Here is a 19,530-nt window from a genome sequence, read left to right on the forward strand (position 1 = left end):
CTGTCATTTATTAACCTATGTTCTTCCAAGTGAAACTAATTTTGTCCCAGATTATTGCCTCTTGAAGTTTCCACGCCATTGACATTAGACTGACTGGCCTGTAGTTACCGGGTTTATCCCTTTCTTTTGAACATAGGAACAGGAGCAGGTTATTCAGCCCCTTGAGCCTGTTGCGCCATTCAATTAGATTATGGCTGATCTGTGTCTTACCTCCATTTACTTGCCGTGGTTCCATATCCTTTAATACCCTTACCGAACAAAACTCTGCCGATCTCTGCCTTGAAATTTTCAGTTGACCTTGCCTCAACAGCTCCAGAATTCCAATACCCTTCGTGTGAAGATATTTTCAGGTTTCCTATGCATATCTAAGGAGGAATAACAGGTTGTGGTCAGAGCCTCCGCTATTTCCACCCTTACTTCCCTCAGCAACCTAGGATGCATCCTATCCAGACCAGGTGACGACTTCTCTGCAAGCTGCCAACCTTTTAAGTACCCCCTCTTCTATTTTTATCCTATCCAATTTCTCTACCCACTCCTCCTTTACTGCTACATTGGCAGCAGGGGAGTTATCCCCGGTGTCTTGGCCAATAATTATCCTGCAATCAACATCATTTTAAAAAAAAAGCAGATTTTCTGGTCATTATCACTGCTGTTTGTGGGACCTTGCTGCGTGCAAATTGGCTGCCGCGTTTCCTACATTACAACAGTGACTACACTTAAAAAAAAAAAAAAAACCCCACTTCATTGGCTGTGAAGCGCTTTGCGACGTCTGGTGGTCGTGAAAGGCGCTACATAAATGCAAGTTTGTCTTCTTTTGTGAAGACAGATGCAGAGTACTCATTCAGTACCTCAACCATGCCCTCTGCCTCTGCAAGAATATTTCCTTTTTGGTCCCTAATCAGCTCCACCCTTCCTTTGACAATCTCTTTACCTGTTTATAAAAGACTCAAGTGTTTCCTTTTATGTTACCTGCTAATCTTTTCTAATATACTCTCTTTGGTGCTGCTGTTTTCTTTTTCAGTTCTCCTCTGCACTTTGAATTCTGCTTGATTCTCTACTGTATCATTATCCTGACAGTTTCTATATTATTTTAATCTTAATTTCTTTAGTCAGCTATGGAGCTTGAGCTTTGGAGGCCCTTTCTTTCCCCATCATGGGAATGTGTTTACTCTGTACCTAAACTATCTCCACCTTGAAGGCCTCCCATGCTAATTTACTGCTTTACCTGCCAATCACAGAATCATAAAATCATAGAAAGTTACAGCACGGAAGGAGGCCATTTCGGCTCATCGTGTCTGCGCCGGCCAACAAAGAGCTATCCAGCCTAATCCCACTTCCCAGCTCTTGGTCAGGTTAGAGCATCCCAAGTGCACATCCAAGTACTTTTTAAATGTGGTGAGGGTTCCTGCCTCTACCACCCTTTCAGGCAGTGAGTTCCAGACCCCCACAATCCTCTGGGTGAAGAAATTTCCCCTCAAATCCCCTCTAAACCTTTCACCAATTACTTTAAATCTGTGCCCCCTGGTTTTTGACCCCTCTGCTAAGGGAAATAGGTCCTTTCTATCCACTTTATCTATGCCCCACATAATTTTATCCACCTCAGTAAGTCTCCCCTCAGCCTCCTCTGTTCCAAGGAAAACAGACCCAGCCTATCCAGTCTTTCCTCACAGCTAAGATTCTCTACTCCCTGCAATATCCTTGTAAATCTCTGTACCCTCTCTAGTGCAATCACATCTTTCCTGTAATGTGGTGACCAGAACTGCACGCAGTACTCTAGCTGAGGCCTAACTAGTGTTTTATACAGTTGAAGCATAACCCACCTGCTCTTGTATTCTATGCCACGGCTAATAAAGGCAAGCATTCCGTATGCCTTCTTAACCACCTTATCTACCTGGCCTGCTACCTTCAGGGATCTGTGGACATGCACTCCAAGGTCCCTTTGTTCCTCTACCCTACTCAGTGTCCTACCATTTAATGTGTATTCCCTTGTTAGCCCTCCCCAAATGTATTACCTCACACTTGTCCGGATTGAATTCCATTTGCCGCTGTTTCCCACCTGACCAATTTATTGATATCTTCCTGCAGTCTGCAGCTTCCTTCTTCAATATCAACCACACAGCCGATTTTAGTATCACCTGCAAACTTCTTAATCATACCCCCTATATTCAAGTCAAGATCATTGATGTATACCAAATAAAGCAAGGGACCTAGTACTGATCCCTGCGGAACCCCACTGGAAACTGCCTTCCAGTCACAAAAACACCCATTAAGCATTACCCTCTGCTTCCTGTCTCCAAGCCAGTTTTGAATCCAACTTGGCACTTTGCCCTGGATCCCATGGGCTTTTAACTTTGTGACCAGTCCACTCGGGACAGATCCCCTTTCAACTCACTGAAATTAACCCTCTCAGTTCACAGAAGCTCTCCCACTGATTTGTGTGGAAAATAAATCTCTGTCCACAGTTATGGTTAAAAGTTTGTTTAACTATATATTGTTGATTTTATTTCTTGCCTTTTTAAAAGCACAGGCTACAGAGGAAGATGTTGCAGGTTGATATATTGTAGATGTCGGATGTAGCAGTATTGGGGAATTGGTGGGGAGGTCTGCTATGTGGGTTCAAAATTCTCATCCTTGTTTTCAAATCCCTCCTCACCTCTCCCTATCTGTGTAATCTCCTTCAGCCCCACAACCCCCGCGATATTTGCGCTCCTTTAATTCTGCCCTCTTGAGCATCCCTGATTATAATCGCTCAAGCATTAGTGGCCGTGCCTTCTGTTGCCTAGGCCCTAAGCTCTGGAATTCACTCCCTAAACCTCTCTACACCTCTCTCCTCCTCTAAGACCTCTTTGACCAAGCTTTTGGTCACCTGCCCTAATTTCTCCTTATGTGGCTCTTATAATACTCCTGTGAAGCACCTTGGGATGTTTTACTACGTTAAAGGTGCTTTATTAATACAAGTTGTTGTTGTTGTTAATAGTGTTAGAAAGGTGGTCCTGGGATTGGGAAGTGGATGTCACAGGGTGCAGGAGCTATATTAAGTATGCTGGTTCCCTGATGTACCTCAACTGGACCTCAGTCTGGCCTCCATTTCAGGGCTTGGGATTTGGTTGTGGATGAGGATGGCAGCATTCGAGGTGGAAACCTTCTCAACCCCAACGCTGACTTGGAGAAATCTGAATGCTTAAAATGGGCATTGCTGAGTATATGTGTTGTATATAATGCACATTCCCCCGAAACCCTTTCAACAAATCTCTGCCTAACTGGAACTCCAGCCTCATTATGAAGTTCCTGTCTACAGTTCTCTCCTCTTCCCTCCCCTCCCCCACCCCTTATTTCATTGCAAAATTATATGCAGCAATTCATTTCCTGGCTGCTTGCTTGGTACGATTGTTACACTCCTAGCCACCTGTGGAGGAGAATGTACCTAAAGCCTCAGGCTAGATTTTAAATGTCTCCAATATTAATGGCGTTGGAAATAAAAGATAGCAAGTATTGTAGGAATCTGGATAGAAACGGTCTGCAATAACTTTGCAACCATGTAACAACAGAATATATTTCATAGTACTGTACTGCAATCTCTCAGTGCATTGTTGCAGATTCCAGGAGAGGGGTAGAGGAGATTTATGAAGAGAGTGGTGCTCTCTGGATGAGACGTTAAAGTGAAGTCCTGTCTGCCTCTTGGGTGGATGTAAATGATCCCATGGTACTATTTGAATAAGAGCACTGGAGTTCTCTGGATGTTGTGGTAAATATTTATTCCTCAAACAACACCACCAAAAACATTAGTTGGTCATCTATCTCATTGTTGTTCGATCGTGGGACCTTGCTGTGCACACATTTTTATCCACGCTTACCTACAGATCAACAGTAACTACGCTTCAAAGTGCAATTCATTAGCTGTGAAGTACTTGGGACGTCCTGAGGATGTGAAGGACACTATATCTGTGTAAGTTCACTCCCCTTCATTACCACCCATTTCTTCCCCTTTTCAGTGCCGTAACTACCCAGACTCGACCAATCCACTGCTCCCCTGGCTGGCCTCCTACCTTTCACCCTTTGTAAACTTGAGCTCAGCCAAAACTTTGCTGCCCATATCCTAATTTGCCCCAATTCCTGTGGATTTCTGGAAGTTTTTGTAGATTGGCTAATAATTCTGTAGTGGTCAGACAAGGTATGTGTCAGGAATTTTGGTGAGTTTCTGCTGGTTGTCGTTGAATGCTTTGTGTTTATTTTGCCCATTCCAGTGCAGTCCCCACCACTTAAAACATCCATGTTTAAAACGGGCAGTTGCTTATATCGGCCAAAACGCGATAACCTTTTATATTAACGTCAATTTCAAAGTTGCCGGTTATAGTGTCTTAAGTGCTCTGTTTATGTTGGGCAGAAATAACTGTGTTTATTCACCTGTGATATTGTGTGAGTGAAGAACACATGAAAAATTGATGTATGTTTTCTAAAATGTATTTGGGGGAAAAGTTCGGTTGCTTTGCGCCTCCCTAAGAGGGCGCTAACAGGGCGCAAAGCAACTAGTGCCCGGGCGCGGCGCCGCCAGCGCCTCACGCGAAATTCAGCAGGAGGTTAGCGGCGGAGCTAACCGTTAGCGCCACGCTGTGCTGCGCCGCTGGCGATGACATCATCGCTGTGCGCAGCGCCCCGGCCGCGATCTTCAGTAGCGCCCCCATACTTACCGCTGGATGCTATGTCCGACGGGGTCAGGGGGGCCTACCTGCAGCCGGGGTGGCGCTATTTAAAGTTGAGGTGCCGGGCGGCCATTTTTGTTGCTGGCCGCCTGCCTGCACCTGCCTCCGCTCCCGTCCCCAGCCTCCTGACCCGCCCCCCCGTGGAGTGCCGGCTGTGCTTCATGTGCCCGGTACTTCTCTTGAGTGCCGGGCTCTTTTGCCGGCACTCCGATCCCCGGTGGCCCAGCTGGGCCCTGGGTCGCGCTGCGTAAGGCCCCTCCCCTTTAAGAAGGGGAGGAAGGCCTGCAATACTGTGACGTGCCGTAGTGCCCCAAGAGGGAGGCAGGGCGCTTCCATTAGCGCCCAAGGGGGCACTAATTTGTCCGGGCGCGACTCAATTTCTCCCCCTTTATATTTAACAAAAATAACACTTCATGCACAATAATCCCCATATTTAGTGCCCTAATGAGGTGTTTGGGTTGTTTAAATGTGATTGTCCTGCTTAAATGGTTTGGGTTGTTTAAATGGTTGACCTGTTCCCTGCTCCTCCAGTTCCCCGATGACAGCGGCCAGGGTGAGGTTGGCACTGCAGAACTCTAGGTCCTTGGTCAGGCCTTGGGTCCGGCAGTAAGGAGATTAATTCAGGTAGCGGTTCAGGGAGCTGTGGATGCTGATTAGCGATGGGCACATTCTTGAAGTGCTACCATGCTATGGTTAGTGAACTCTATTCTCTAATGCTAACAGCACCCAGCCATGCCCAGAAATAACCAATACCTGTAGCTGCCAACTATACTGGAATGGTGCTGGCGGGTAGTGGGTACGCTGCAGGTGAGTGAAGGAGAGAAATGAGGTCGTGCTGACCGACTTGTCTGGTGTTGGGTATCAGCAGCAGGCAGAGGCTGTTGGCACTGGCTCACTAACACGATCCACAGGCTGTATATTTGTTACACCGGCCATTGCGTGTAACAGGCAAATCGCGTTCGCACGAACGCGCCTACTAGTAAGTGATAGTGACTGCAGCTTGGAATCCACATCATTTTTTTTCAGTGGAATGTTACTTCTGCATATGTAAGGTGTTAACCGGTATGGTGTTAGTAGTAACTTCTGTATTGTGATACTGTACTTGCAGTTTATGGTACGTTTTGTCATGTTAAAGGTGCTTATTAATTGTAAGCTGGTGATATTTGTGACTGAAATACTTCAAAAATAGTGTGTAATTTGAAGCACCGTGCACATGGATTACACGTAATACTCATTTTTTTCTCTCAACAGGTCTTGATGCCGAGTTATATTATGTACGGAATGATGTTGTCAGTTACTTCGCACTCTATTTCAAATTACTTGTACCAGGGGAGACCAACAGCCTTCACTTTACTTGGCATGCTAAATCCAAGGTAAGTTTTAAGGTTAGTTCAGGACATCTTCCAATGGGAATGCACCACATTCTGCAATTTAAACACTGGCCTGTTAGTTACTAGTACTGTTAGCACCACAGGTTGGTAGGAAGCAAATTTCTATCCATATTCATTTCATGGTCAGTTCAGAACAGTATATTTACAGTAGCTGTCACAGATTTCCCCACAAGATATGAGTAAAATTGGAGAAGATAAAAATCAGCTTAGACCATCCTCATGCACTCCTAATGATCAACTGCAGGGCAGTATTTGTATATGTTACGCATCTTATCACAGATAAGGCCATCTCTGATCACTTCCTTGTAACGCGCTCCACCCACATTCCCCCTTCCCCATCTTAACCCTACTTACTTCTATGACTGCCCCTGGAAAAAACACTCCCAATTCACTTACAACTGCACTTTAAAATTCCCTACTGTCCAGCCTTTGGCCCTTCATTCACCATGACATTTCTGTAGCTACCGATCTGCTCAACCACACCCTCACCACCACCATTGTCATAGTCCCCATTAAAGCCATTACACACACTCACCCTAGTTGTTCCCTCTGTTACGGCCCTCATCTCTGCTCCCTTAAGTCCAAGGGACACAGACTTGAATGTATATGGCGGACAGCTGGTTTAGCCATTCATCCCCAGATCTGGCTGGACCACATAAAGCACTGTCGGGTCCTGCTCTCCTCGGCCAAAACTGCTCACTATTCCAGGATCATCCTGGAATGCAAAGGTAACCCCCTGCTTCTCTTCACCACTACAAACCATCTTCTTAAACCCCTATCCCCCCCACCCTCACCTCCAACAACAAGTGCGAGAAGCTTATGAACTTCTTTGTCACCAAGATTGAGACCATCCGTTCAGCTGCCTCTGCTGCTTCCCTCCCTTCCCCTAGCCGACCAGGCCAAATTTCCTCAAGTTCCCCCCTGCCCTAGCCATGAACTCGGATCTTTCTCTAGTTTCTCTCCCATCTCCCATATGCCCTCTGTGACCTCATCTTCTCCAGGACACCCACCTTCTGCTCCCTTAACCTTATTCTCACCAAACTGCTGACCACCCAACTCCTTTCCATGCCCCAATGTTAGCTGATATTGTTAGCGGTTGTCTCTCCTCGGGTACTGTCCTCCCCTTCAAATCTGCCGTCATCACCCCTCTCCTCAAAAAAACAACCCTTGACCGCTCTGTCATTGCAAACTACCGCCCCATCTCCAAACTCCTTTTCCTCTTCAAATCCTTGAAAGTGCTGTTGCCTCCCAAATCCGTGCCCATCTTTCCCGGAACTCCATGTTTGAATCCCTTTAATCGGGTTTCCACCCCGCCACAGTACCAAAATGGCTCTTGTCAAAGTCACAAATGACCTCCTATGTGACTGTGACCATGGTAAACTATCACTCCTCATCCTTCTCGATCTGTCTGCAGACTTTGACACAGTTGACCACACCATCCTCCTCCAACGCCTCTCCTCCCTCGTCTAGCTGGGTGGGACTGCACTCGCCTGATTCCATTCTTATCTATTCAGTTGTAGCCAGAGAATCGCCTGCAATGGCTTCTCTTCCCGCTCCTGCACCGTTACTTCTGGTGTCCCCCAAGGATCTATCCTTGGCTCCCTCCTATTTCTCATCTACATGCTGCTCCTTGGCGACATCATCCGAAAACACGACGTCAGGTTCCACATGTGCGCTGATGGCACCCAGCTCTACCTCAGCACCACCTCTTTTGACCCCTTCATTGCCTCTAAATTGTCAGACTGCTTGTCCGACATTCAGTACTGGATGAGCAGACATTTTCTCCAACTAAGTATAAGTAAGACCGAATCCATTTTCTTCGGTCCCTCCACAAACTCTGTTCCCTAGCCACCAGCTCCATCCCCCTCCCTGGCTACTGTCTGAGGCTGAACCAGATTGTTTGCAACCTTAGTGTTGTATTTGACCCCGAAATGAGCTTCCGACCACATATCCATGCCATAACTAAGACCACCTATTTCCACCTCCGTAACATCACCTGATTCCTCCCCTGCCTCAGCTCATCTGCTGCTGAATCCGTCATCCATGCACTTGTTATCTCTAGACTTGATTATTCCAACGCAATCCTGGCCGGACTGCAACCTTCCACCCTCCATAAACTTGAGGTCATCCAAAACCCTTCTGCCTGTGTCCTAACTGGTACCAAGTCCCGTTCACCCATTGCCCCTGAGCTTGCTGACCTATTTTGGCTCTGGGTTAAGCAATGTCTTGATTTTAAAATTCTCATCCTTGTTTTCAATTCCTTCCATGGCCTCGTCCCTCCCTATCTCTAACCTCCTCCAGCCCTACAACCCTCCGAGATATATGCGTTCCTACAATACTGACCTCTTGCGCATCCCCGATTTTAATTGCTCCACCATTGGCAGCCATGTCTTCGGCTGCCGAGGCCCTAAGCCCAGGACTTCCCTCCCTAAACCCCTCCACCTCTCTTTCCTCCTTTAAAACGCTCCTTAAAACCTACCTCTTCGACCAAACTTTTGGTCATCTGCCCTAAAGAAAGACTTGCATTTATATAGTGCCTTTCATGACCTCAGGAAGTCCTAAAGCATTTACAGCCAATTAAGTACTTTTGAAGTGTAGACACTGTTGTAATGGAGGAAATCTCCTAATATCTCCTTATGTGACTCGGTGCCAAATTTTGTTTGATAACGCTCCTGTGAACAGGAGTAGGTTACACGGCCCCTTGAGCCTGCTCCATCATTCAATAAGATCATGGCTAATCTTCGACCTCAACTCCACTTTAACGCCCGATCCCCATATCCCTTGATTCCCTTAGAGTCCAAAAATCGATCTCTGTCTTGAATATGCTGAATGAATGAGTATCCACAGCTCTCTGGGGTAGAGAATTCCAAAGATTCACAACCTTCTGAGTGAAGAAATTTCTCCTCATCTCAGTGTTAAATTGCTGACCCCTTATCCTAAGACTGCGCCATCTAGTTCGAGACTCTCCAGTCTCCCTGCATCTACCCTGTCAAGCCCTTTCAGAATCTTATATGTTTCAATGAAATCATGTCTCATTCTTTTAAACTCCAGAGAATACAGGCCCATTCTACTCAGTCTCTCCTCATAGGGGACCCTTTCATCCAAGGAATCAATCTAGTGAACCTTTTGTTGCAGCCCCTCCCTAGGCAAGTATATCCTTTTGTACAGAGACTAAAACTGCACAGTACTCCAGGTGTGGTCTCGCCAAAGCCCTGTACAATTGTAGTGAGACTTCCTTACTCTTGTACTCCATCCCACTTGCAATAAAGGCCAACATACCATTTGCCTTCCAAATTGCTTCTGTACCTGCATGCTAACTTGGTGTTTCATGTACCAAGACACCAAATTCCTCTGAACACCAACTTTTAATAGTTTCTCACCATTTAAAAAATACTGTTTTTCTATTCTTCCTACCAAATTGAATAACCTCACTTTTCCATCTGCCACCTTCTTGCCCACTCACTTAATCTGTCTATATCCCTTTGCAGACTCTTTGTGCCCTCCTCATTACATTGCACTCGATCCTTTCATCTGAGTCATTGATATAGATTGTAAATAGCTGAGGCCCAAGCACTGATCCTTGCGACACCCCACTAGTAACAGCCTGCTAATCTGAAAATGACCCGTTTATTCCTACTTTCTATTTTCTGTCCTTTAACCAAACCTCTGTCCATCCATGTAAATATATTACCCCTCACCCCGAGCCCTTGTCTTGTGAAGCGCCTTGGGGCATTTAATAAATTAAAGGCGCTATATAAATGCAAGTTGTTGTTGTTTAGCTTGACTGTCCCCAAAGTTAATGAAGACGATCTACGAAAAAATAAATCTTGCAAAATAAAAGCGTGATTGAAATTGACACTGACCACAAAATCTTTCAATCAACACCCATATCATCTCCATAAGATTGAACGTAAGGTGTTGGCTGAGGATCTTCCCTCGAGATTTTGTGAAGGATGGTTTCAACAATATATTCTCAGTTATTAAAATCTATCACATGATGTGGCATAAGAACATAAGAAATAGGAGCAGGAATAGGCCACTTGGCCCCTCGAGCCTGCTCTGTCATTCAATAAGATCATGGCTGATCTTGGGCTCAAAGCCACTTCCCTGCCCGCTCCCCATAACCCTTCACTCTCCCTTATCTTGCAAAAATCTGTCTCTCTCCACCTTAAATGTATTTAATGACCCAGCCTCCACAGCTCTCTGCGGCAGAGAATTCCACAAATTTACGACCCTCTGAGAGAAGAAATTCTTCCTCATCTCAGTTCCAAAAGGGTGACACTTTATTCTGAAACTATGCCCCCTAGTTCTAGATTTCCCCACGAGGGGAAACATCCTCTCTGCATCTACCTTGTCGAGCCCCCTCAGTATCTTATATGTTTCAATAAGATCACCTCTCATTCTTCTAAATTCCAATGAGTATAGGCCCAACCTGCTCAACCTTTCTTCATAAGTCAACCCCCTCATCTCTGGAATTAACCTAGTGAATCGTCTCTGAACTGCCTCCAATGCAAGTATCTCCTTCCTTAAATAAGGAGACCAAAGCTGTACGCAGTACTCCAGGTGTAGTCTCACCAATACCCTGTACTGTTGTAGCAGGAATTCCCTGCATTTATACTCCAACCCCCTTGCAATAAAGGCCAACATTCCATTTGCCTTTTTGATTACTTGCTGTACCTGCATGCTAACTTTTTGTGTTTAATGCACAAGGACCCCCAGGTCCCTCTGAACTGTAGCACTTTGTAATCTTTCTCCATTTAAATAATAATTTGCTTGTTTATTTTTCCTCGCACTTTCCCACATTATACTCCATCTGCCAAATGTTTGCCCACTCACTTAGCCTGTCTATATCCCTTTGAAGTTTCTTTGAAGCCTCTGCACAACTTGCTTTCCTACCCATCTTAGTATCATTCGCAAACTTGGCTACATTACACTCGGTCCCTTCATCCAAGTCATTAATGTAGATTGTAAATAGTTGAGGCCCCAGCACCGATCCCTGTGGCACCCCACTAGTTACCGTTTGCCAACTGGAAAATGACCCATTTATCCCGACTCTCTGCTTTCTGTTAGTTAGCCAATTCTCTATCCATGCTAATATATTACCCCCAACTCCGTGAGCTCTTATCTTATGCAGTATAACCTTTTATATGGCACCTTACCGAATGCCTTCTGGAAATCCAAATACACCACGTCCACTGGCTCACTTTTGACAACCCTGCTCGTTATATCCTCAAAGAACTCCAGCATATTTGTTAAACATGATTTCCCTTTCATAAAACCATGCTGACTCTGCTTGACTGCATTATGATTTTCCAAATGCCCTGCTACTGCTTTCTTAATGAAGGACTCCAGCATTTTCCCAACGACAGATGTTCGGCTAACTGGTCTATAGTTTCCTGCTTTCTGTCTCCCTCCTTTCTTAAATAGGGGTGTTACATTTGCGGTTTTCCAATCCGTTGGGACCTCTCCAGAGTCCAGGGAATTTTGGTATATTGCAACCAATGCATCCACTATCTCTGCAGCCACTTCTTTTAAGACCCTGGGATGCAGGCCATCTGGTCCAGGGGACTTGTTGTCTTTTAGTCCCATTATTTTACCAAGTACTTTTTCCTTAGTGATAGTGATTGTCTTTAGTTCCCTCCTCCCTGTGGCCCCTTGATTATCCATTATTGGGTTGTTGTTGGTGCCTTCTACTGTGAAGACAGATACAAAATATTTGTTCAGAGTCTCTGCCATTTCCCTGTTCCCCATTATTAATTCCCCATTCTCATCCTCTAAGGGACCAACGTTTATTTTAGCTACTCCTTTTTATATACAGGAAACTTTTTTTTATCCGGCACTGACTGGACCGACGTGGTGCCGGTTTATCAAAAAGTCCGGATTACAGAGAGGTATTGTAAAAGGTACGAGAGCCCCATACACTGCAACAGATCCAGGCGTCCCTGTTGCTATGCAACAGGTGCAGGAACCCTGGCCACAAGATCCAGGCGTCCCTGTTGCTATGCAACAGGTGCAGGAACCCCGACCACAAGATCCAGGCGTCCCTGTTGCTATGCAACAGGTGCAGGAACCCCGGTTACACGGCCACAGATCCAGGAACGGCCACTAATATGAAGTAAAACTTAGCTGAACCTACTCCTGAATTTTGCCGGTTAACAGAGTTCTGGTTATTTAGGTGCCGGTAAATCGAGAGCTTCCTGTACCTGTAGAAGCTCTTACTTTCTGTTTTAATATTTCTTGCCAGTTTACTCTCATAATTCATCTTCTCTCTCATTATTTTTTTAGTCATCCTTTGCTGTTTTTTAAAAATTTCCCAATCCTCTGGCCTCCCACCAATCTTGGCAACATTGTATGCCTTCGTTTTCAATTTGATACCATCCTTTACTTCCTTAGTTAGCCACGGATAGTGCTCCCTTCTCTTAAGATCTTTCTTTCTCACTGGGATATATTTTTGTTGTGAGAGTTCTAAAATATCTCCTTAAATGTAACTATAGAATGGGATGTGATTCCCAGTAGTTTTTCTTGCATAGAGGATTCAACTATAGTAAAAACTGCTTGCATTATAAGAGTGTTCTTCATGCAGGAAGATATCTTGAAATGCTTTATATTAAAGAAAAGAACCAATGATTGCCAAGCAGGAGGAACAAGGAGAAAACAAAAGATTTAAAAGTGAGAGTCCATATAGATGGTCAGAAACAAAGATTTGGAAAAAGAGGAGCGGTGCAGAATAAGGGTGCGATGGCAAGGTTCCAGCAATCCTTGTCAACGTGAGTTAAGTGGATAAAGTAGGACATGCACAAGCGGAAGTGTAAGAGATGAAAGATGAGGTAGACGTCCAGCTGAACTCATTTTTCATTATTTGAGGGCTGGAGGAGCAGAGTGTCCAGGAATAAGAACTATCCTGGTGTTAAATAAAACCAAGGCTGCATGCAGGGAACACAAGGTTGGAGGAGATTGCTTAGGCAGGGTGGGGCAGGGTTTTGAAAGCAAGTATGAGAATTTTGAAGTCAACTCACTGGGAGCCAGTAGAACTTGAAATGGACAGTGGTATGGGACTTTGCGCAGTGAAGACACAATCTGTAGTTTGAATGTGCTGTAACTTGCAGAGGATTGAGACAGGAAACCCTGCTGGGACAGGCCTGAAGTGGTGAAAGTGTGGGCTAAGCTTTTTAAGGCGGCGGAGGAGAAATAGATGGGCATTTTTCCAGAAGTGAAAGAAAATGGCCTTGTTAACAAAGTGGATGTGAGTGAGAAAGCCAAGCTTGGTGTAGAGTGGTACAAGTTAATGGAGTCCAGGCAGAGGCAAGTAGGTGATGGTTGGAACTGCAGAAAATGGCATTAGTTTTGCTGACATTGTACTAGAGGAACTTTTGCTTTATTAATGTCAGGCAATTGGAAAGTGTGGCAATAGCTTTTGGATCAATAGAGGAGGCAGAAAGGTGGGGCTGTGTGCCGTTAATGTATGCGTTTCCCCCCCCCCCCCCCCTTTTGGCCCTTTTTTTTGCCTCTTCCAGGAGATTAAATGTTTGCTGGTGTTAGGAAGTGTCTAGTCATCATGCTCCAGGCATCATGAATGGTAAAGCAGGCTTGATAGACCAGCTGGTTATTTCCTGCCTGTCACTTTTGTATGTTCGTATGTGGAAGCTGACTCCATATTTCCTGATGACATTACCAAGGGGTAGTGTAGGGGGGCATCTTTTAACTGGTTTACGGTAATTTACCTGGTCAGGCAGCTTTGCCTGCACTCTGACCAATTCTAACCTTTTACCTGGTTTACGGTAATTTGCCTGGTTAGCAGCCTTTGCTGCTACGCTATAAACCAATTTAAACAGCGGTTTCGAATCGCTACCTCACCTTCCAGTTCTGACTGGAGGGCTTATAATTAATGATATCAAACGGACAAATGGTCTGGATGAGAGAAAAATCAAGCTTTATTAACTAAATAAACTATACCACACGAACACAGTAATTACAGTATAATTGCTTAAATGGGGGAAGGCAGACGGCAAAAACGAAGGATTGATGGCTACAATGTTGATTAAACAATCTTAGCAATTTCCCCTTAATTACCACCCCCTAACTCCTTACTAGGTTGCCTTGCTGAGGAGTCAGAAACCTGCTCACCTGGGGTCCAGCGAAGTAAGAGAGAGATAGCTTCTCAGGAGCTATCTTTTATATCCTGCCAACTCCTGTTTGGTGCTGAAAAGGTCTGTGTGCAAAACTCGCGCCCAAAAGTTCCAATACACAAAAGAAAGGCTGTGATTGGCTGATTCAAAGTGGTTGGAGTGATTTAATGTGTCTACACTCTGGGGCCGGAATGTTCCCGCCCACCTCCGGAGCACCCTGGGCTGAACAAAAGGAATCCAACTGCCGTATTGTCTGAGTGATGGATTCAAACCCATCCATTCCTAAACTGTTGCATATCAGAAGTCCTTTCCACAGCTTCAATGTGCCTCATTGTGTGTGTAGGGAGTTTGAATGGGTTTGGATTTCTGTGTAAACAGAGCTGATTGTTCTGTGGTTTTAGAGTAACCGCAGTTAAGTGCTATGTCAACAGACAGCAGTTTCAATAAATAAACATCGATTGACTGGAGGAGAGGGAAACTCCCTTTGATTGGCAGGTCTTTCACACACACACACTACAAGCTGCACAAGCTGTTTTTTTTCCAAGCCCCACTGTTCTTGGCCAATGCTTCCTCTGACAGCCATTTTAAAATCTTTGTGATTGACCAAACTCCAGGGAACAAATTCAAATCAAATGTACTGTCTTAATGTGTGCGAACATTTCCACAGAACTCCTCGATTCCGGTGTTGTCCACGTGCTGTCCATCTCAGAGCAGTCTTTCGTGGCTCTGAGTATGCTTTAAAAACATTGATCCAACCCAGAGGCAGTTCAAAACACATAATTCTTCATCCACGATGTGGACCAATATTTCCCGATCTTCAGGGAAAATAGGGGAATTTTGCGAACCCCTACATTCCCCCCTTTTGATACTCCCAACTTGATTGAAGTATCCACTTGAAGGAGTGAACAAAATTTTCTGACCCCCAGACAAACAACCATCCCCTGTATTTACCTAACAGCTACCTACCACTGCTCCCCGTCCCGTCTATTCCCCTCAAATTTGAGAAAATCCGTGGTACGGTAGGCATCTTACAGATACATCATTTTACAATAAGGGGTCTCATACCCCTGCATTACTTCTTACATTATACAATGCATCAAAATTTACAATCACTTGTTACATTACAACTTATTACAAAATGTTGCAATCTTAGTTACACAATGTAATCAAAATGATTCCAAGCACGGAGAGGATCCTACGCCTCTGCTCAACTTGGGGCTGTAACACAAAATACAAAAAACATCTTGAACAACATGCTTAAACAGACCTCGACCATCACGTGCTAATGATGGGTCGCGAAATTCGAGTGGGTATTGCTCCTCCCACCCGGGCAGTAAATGTACCTTCCATCCCCCTTTGATTGTCTTAAACTTTAAAACTGACAGAATGGATTTACAGACCAGCCTGCTCCGCCAGCCCCGAGCCGTTCCCGTGTCCCTTTGTGGAGGCGGGGTACCCCTCATGTTTAAATTTACCTAGGCACAGACCGAGACTGGGGAGTATGGGATCGTGACTCCCAGTCTCTCCCCCTCCCGTCTACCCTTGACTGGCTGCAGAAAATGATGGGTGCCTGTGTGGCGGCTCTCGCTGGCCCCACACTCAAACTTGGATCCCAGATCCGGCCACCCATTCATCCTCCCCAGCCACACTTACACTCTAACTTTGCCCGTGGGCCCCCGGGTGAGTTCCTCCCTTCCCCGAACGCACCCACGTGACTCTTGGGTCCCCCCCCCTTCCCCTTTACAATCTTTTCCCGGGCCATCACCACCCACTCCCGGGGAACGCGTCCCTATCTGACAAGGCGCCCGCGCTTCCCCACCATGACTCTTCACTTGCGGGAGACCTCGCGGTTGAACTTCGGTCAGGATAGTGCTGGGTTGGGGGCCGTGCCCCACCCAGCTGGGGCCATCTCTTCTGCGTAGGAGGAGTAGGCAAGTTCCTCCGGACCCTGTCCGGTTTCTCCCGAAGGTCGCTGCGGGGTTTCCCTCTGGATTTGTCCAGTGGCGAGGTGATCCCCAACATTCTGTATCCATACCTTCATTCGATGCCCAGCTCGGGCTGGGCGAACAGGTCTGCTTCTTCTTCCACTCTCCTGCAAAACATAAAAGGACATGCAGCCAGGTCTCACTGACCTGCTGCCTTCGGTGGAGGCGTGGTCGGGTCCCTTGACCTCAGACCAAAATACAAACATTTGGCACACTTGTAAACTTAAACTTTAAACAAACCCAAACTTTAACTTAAACTACAACAGTTAATTCTAAACTTACAATTTACACCTTAAAGCAAGCTATATACACATAGCTATAATACAAATGCCGCCCGTCTCCGGACGGCCAGGCTAATCTCTGGCACTGTCGCTGATGCTGGCTGCAGCGAAGCTGGACTGCCTCCTGCTGCTGGTCCCTCGCAGCTTATGGCTGCTGATTGGGGACCTCTGTTCTTTGGCTTCTCCCTGGTTCGGGAGGTTGCCCTTTGTGGCAGGTACTCTGGTGACCATCTTTTCTTGGGCTTGCGGACCCGCTGAGACTTTCTGCGGGGCGTCTCTGTGGGGGAAGCCTTGGCTGACGGACCCTGTGCCTGGGTTGCAGCCCTAGCTGGCTGGGAACCTCCTCCCCCTGGTGCCAACAGCCTGCACTGTATAAGATACCTGGCAGCCTGCTGGTACAAATATCCCTCTCCCGATCCAAAACCTGGTGTCAGCTCCCTCCCTATGTCTCCTGCAAGAGGGATTGCTATCCCTGCCTCCCCAGGGTCCCACATCATGGGGGGGACCACTCTGGAAGCGGGCTGGGAAGCTGGTCCCTTTTAACAGGCCACTGCGCCTGCGCGGATCTCCTCCCCGGAGTCCCGCGGCAGAGGCTGTGAAATCTCTGTCTTTAAACAAACAGGTGTGCCTGCGTGAAAAAGCTGAGGAAGAGCCGCTGTGGTCCCGCAGGCAACTGCGCTTGCGTGAACAATCTCTTCACAGGGCTGGGGAACCGCTACACTCTCACAGGCAACCGCGCCTGCGCGTTCGATTTCTCTAAAAAGGGTTGGAAGAACCGTTGAGTCTTCCAAGCAGGTTGCTGCGCCTGCGCGTATAGTTTGGGAAGCGGGGATCTTTAAACGGCCGACTGCGCCTGCGTGCTCGGCCTCAAACTGAGCAAGAGCCGCTGGGGGTTCCGGGCCCGCGACTGCGCCTGCGCGAACCCGGTGTTGGGGAACCTTTTCCCTTGGGTGTGCGGCTGCGCCTGCGCGGGAAAACTCAGGATGATCCGCTGGGGGTACCAAGCTCGCGATGCGCCTGCGCGAGCCCAGTGTTGGGGAATCTCTTCCCTCAGCTGCGCGGGTAAACTGAGGAAGAGCCGCTGGGGAACCGCGCCTGCGCGAGCAGTTTCTGTGAATTGTAGGGCAGCAGCCTGCTGATTTCTAATCTCAGGCTGCTGTTTCTCTGTTTCTGAGCCACCTAACTTTTTCAAATTTGTACTTTGGGTAAAACTAGGGTCCCACTGGGGCAGGGAAGTGTCCCAATTTGTGGGCTGGACAACTTTTCCCTGGGAACACGCCACAGTGCCTGTCTTTACAGGCTGTGAACTTGTCTGGTCAGCAAACTCATGTTCTCTTACCCGGGTGGCTTTAAATGGGGAATTTTGGACTTGGACCTGCCTTTGGTCTGGGGCCCAAACTATCCCCTGTGTGCCTCCCTTGTCCAGGATTTCTGCTACCGGACCTGCTCTACAGGGGTCCCAGAACTCTCCTTCCCTGTTCGCCTGCTTAAGCAGCTTAGTCTTCCTTAACTCCATACCCAAACTCTCTATCTTTCTGTTACATGGGGTATGATCTGCTCCACTAAACCTTTGGTCGCAGGCCAGCTTATAAGCTGCCTTTACCTCCCTAACCTTCTCCTCCTCTGTTACTTCTGAGGTGAGGCGGGCATTCTCTTCCCGCAGTCTCAACTCGTTCCTCTTTGAACTGTAAATTTGGCACTTTAGGAACTCTATCTTGTTCCTCGTGTGGCTTTTGCCCTCGCTAGCTTCTTGGGTGAGGTGTGCGTTTTCTTCCTGGAGCCTCATCTCACTGTCCCTAGCCTCTGTGACTTCCTGCACAAGGCGCTCTATAAATGCCTGGCATAGTGTGAGGCGTGCATTCTCTTCCCACTATCTCTGGCCTCGTTCACCTCTTTTATGAGGCGTTCTACATCCGCCTGGCAGTTTTGAAGCTGGGACTCCCGATTCTTGGCCTCTTTAACCTCCTCCTGCACCTTCATCTCACCCTTCTTAACCGAGCCACCTATACCATGATAGGTCAGCCTACTCGCTGCCGCTAACATCCGCAGGGCTACCCACTTATTGAAAACGAGAGAAACAAGAGCTGATGCTTTCTCCAGATCCAGACCACTTATCATATCAAGAACTGCCTCCAGTCCTGCCGCGATCGCCATTTTGTAGGGGGCATCTTTTAACTGGTTTACGGTAATTTACCTGGTCAGGCAACTTTGCCTGCACTCTGACCAATTCCAACCTTTTACCTGGTTTACGGTAATTTGCCTGGTCAGCAGCCTTTGCTGCTACACTATAACCCAATTTAAACAACGGTTTCGAATCGCTACCCCACCTTCCAGTTCTGACTGGAGGGCTTATAATTAATGATATCAAACAGACAAATGGTCTGGATGAGAGAAAAATCAAGCTTTATTAACTAAATAAACTATACCACACGAACACAGTAATTACAGTATAATTGCTTAAATGGGGGAAGGCAGACGGCAAAAACGAAGGATTGATGGCTACAATGTTGATTAAACAATCTTAGCAATTTCCCCTTAATTACCACCCCCTAACTCCTTACTAGGTTGCCTTGCTGAGGAGTCAGAAACCTGCTCACCTGGGGTCCAGCGAAGTAAGAGAGAGATAGCTTCTCAGGAGCTATCTTTTATATCCTGCCAACTCCTGTTTGGTGCTGAAAAGGTCTGTGTGCAAAACTCGCGCCCAAAAGTTCCAATACACAAAAGAAAGGCTGTGATTGGCTGATTCACAGTGGTTGGAGTGATTTAATTTGTCTACACTCTGGGGCCAGAATGTTCCCGCCCACCTCCGGAGCACCCTGGGCTGAACAAAAGGAATCCAACTGCCGTATTGTCTGAGTGATGGGTGATTCAAACCCATCCATTCCTAAACCGTTGCATATCAAAAGTCCTTTCCACAGCTTCAATGTGCCTCATTGTGTGTAGGGAGTTTGAATGGGTTTGGATTTCTGTGTAAACAGAGCCGATTGTTCTGCGGTTTTAGAGTAACCGCAGTTAAGTGCTATGTCAACAGACAGCAGTTTCAAAAA

The 19,530-nt window shown here is 46.6% G+C and overlaps 1 protein-coding gene across 3 annotated transcripts in view; it reads left to right on the plus strand.

The window, feature by feature from the left end:
• ryk (receptor like tyrosine kinase) overlaps window positions 1-19,530 on the plus strand; it is a 436,205-nt gene that overhangs the window by 155,765 nt on the left and 260,910 nt on the right. For all 3 annotated transcript variants that reach the window (XM_085990858.1, XM_085990859.1, XM_085990860.1), the window contains one exon: window positions 5,952-6,073. In XM_085990858.1, the coding sequence (XP_085846984.1) occupies window positions 5,952-6,073 (122 nt within the window). The remainder of the gene's footprint in view (window positions 1-5,951; window positions 6,074-19,530) is intronic.

This window comes from Somniosus microcephalus, chromosome 6, assembly GCF_052327205.1.
Source record: "Somniosus microcephalus isolate GS21.2 chromosome 6, FLI_Smic_1.0, whole genome shotgun sequence".
Classification (NCBI taxonomy): Eukaryota; Metazoa; Chordata; class Chondrichthyes; order Squaliformes; family Somniosidae; genus Somniosus; species Somniosus microcephalus.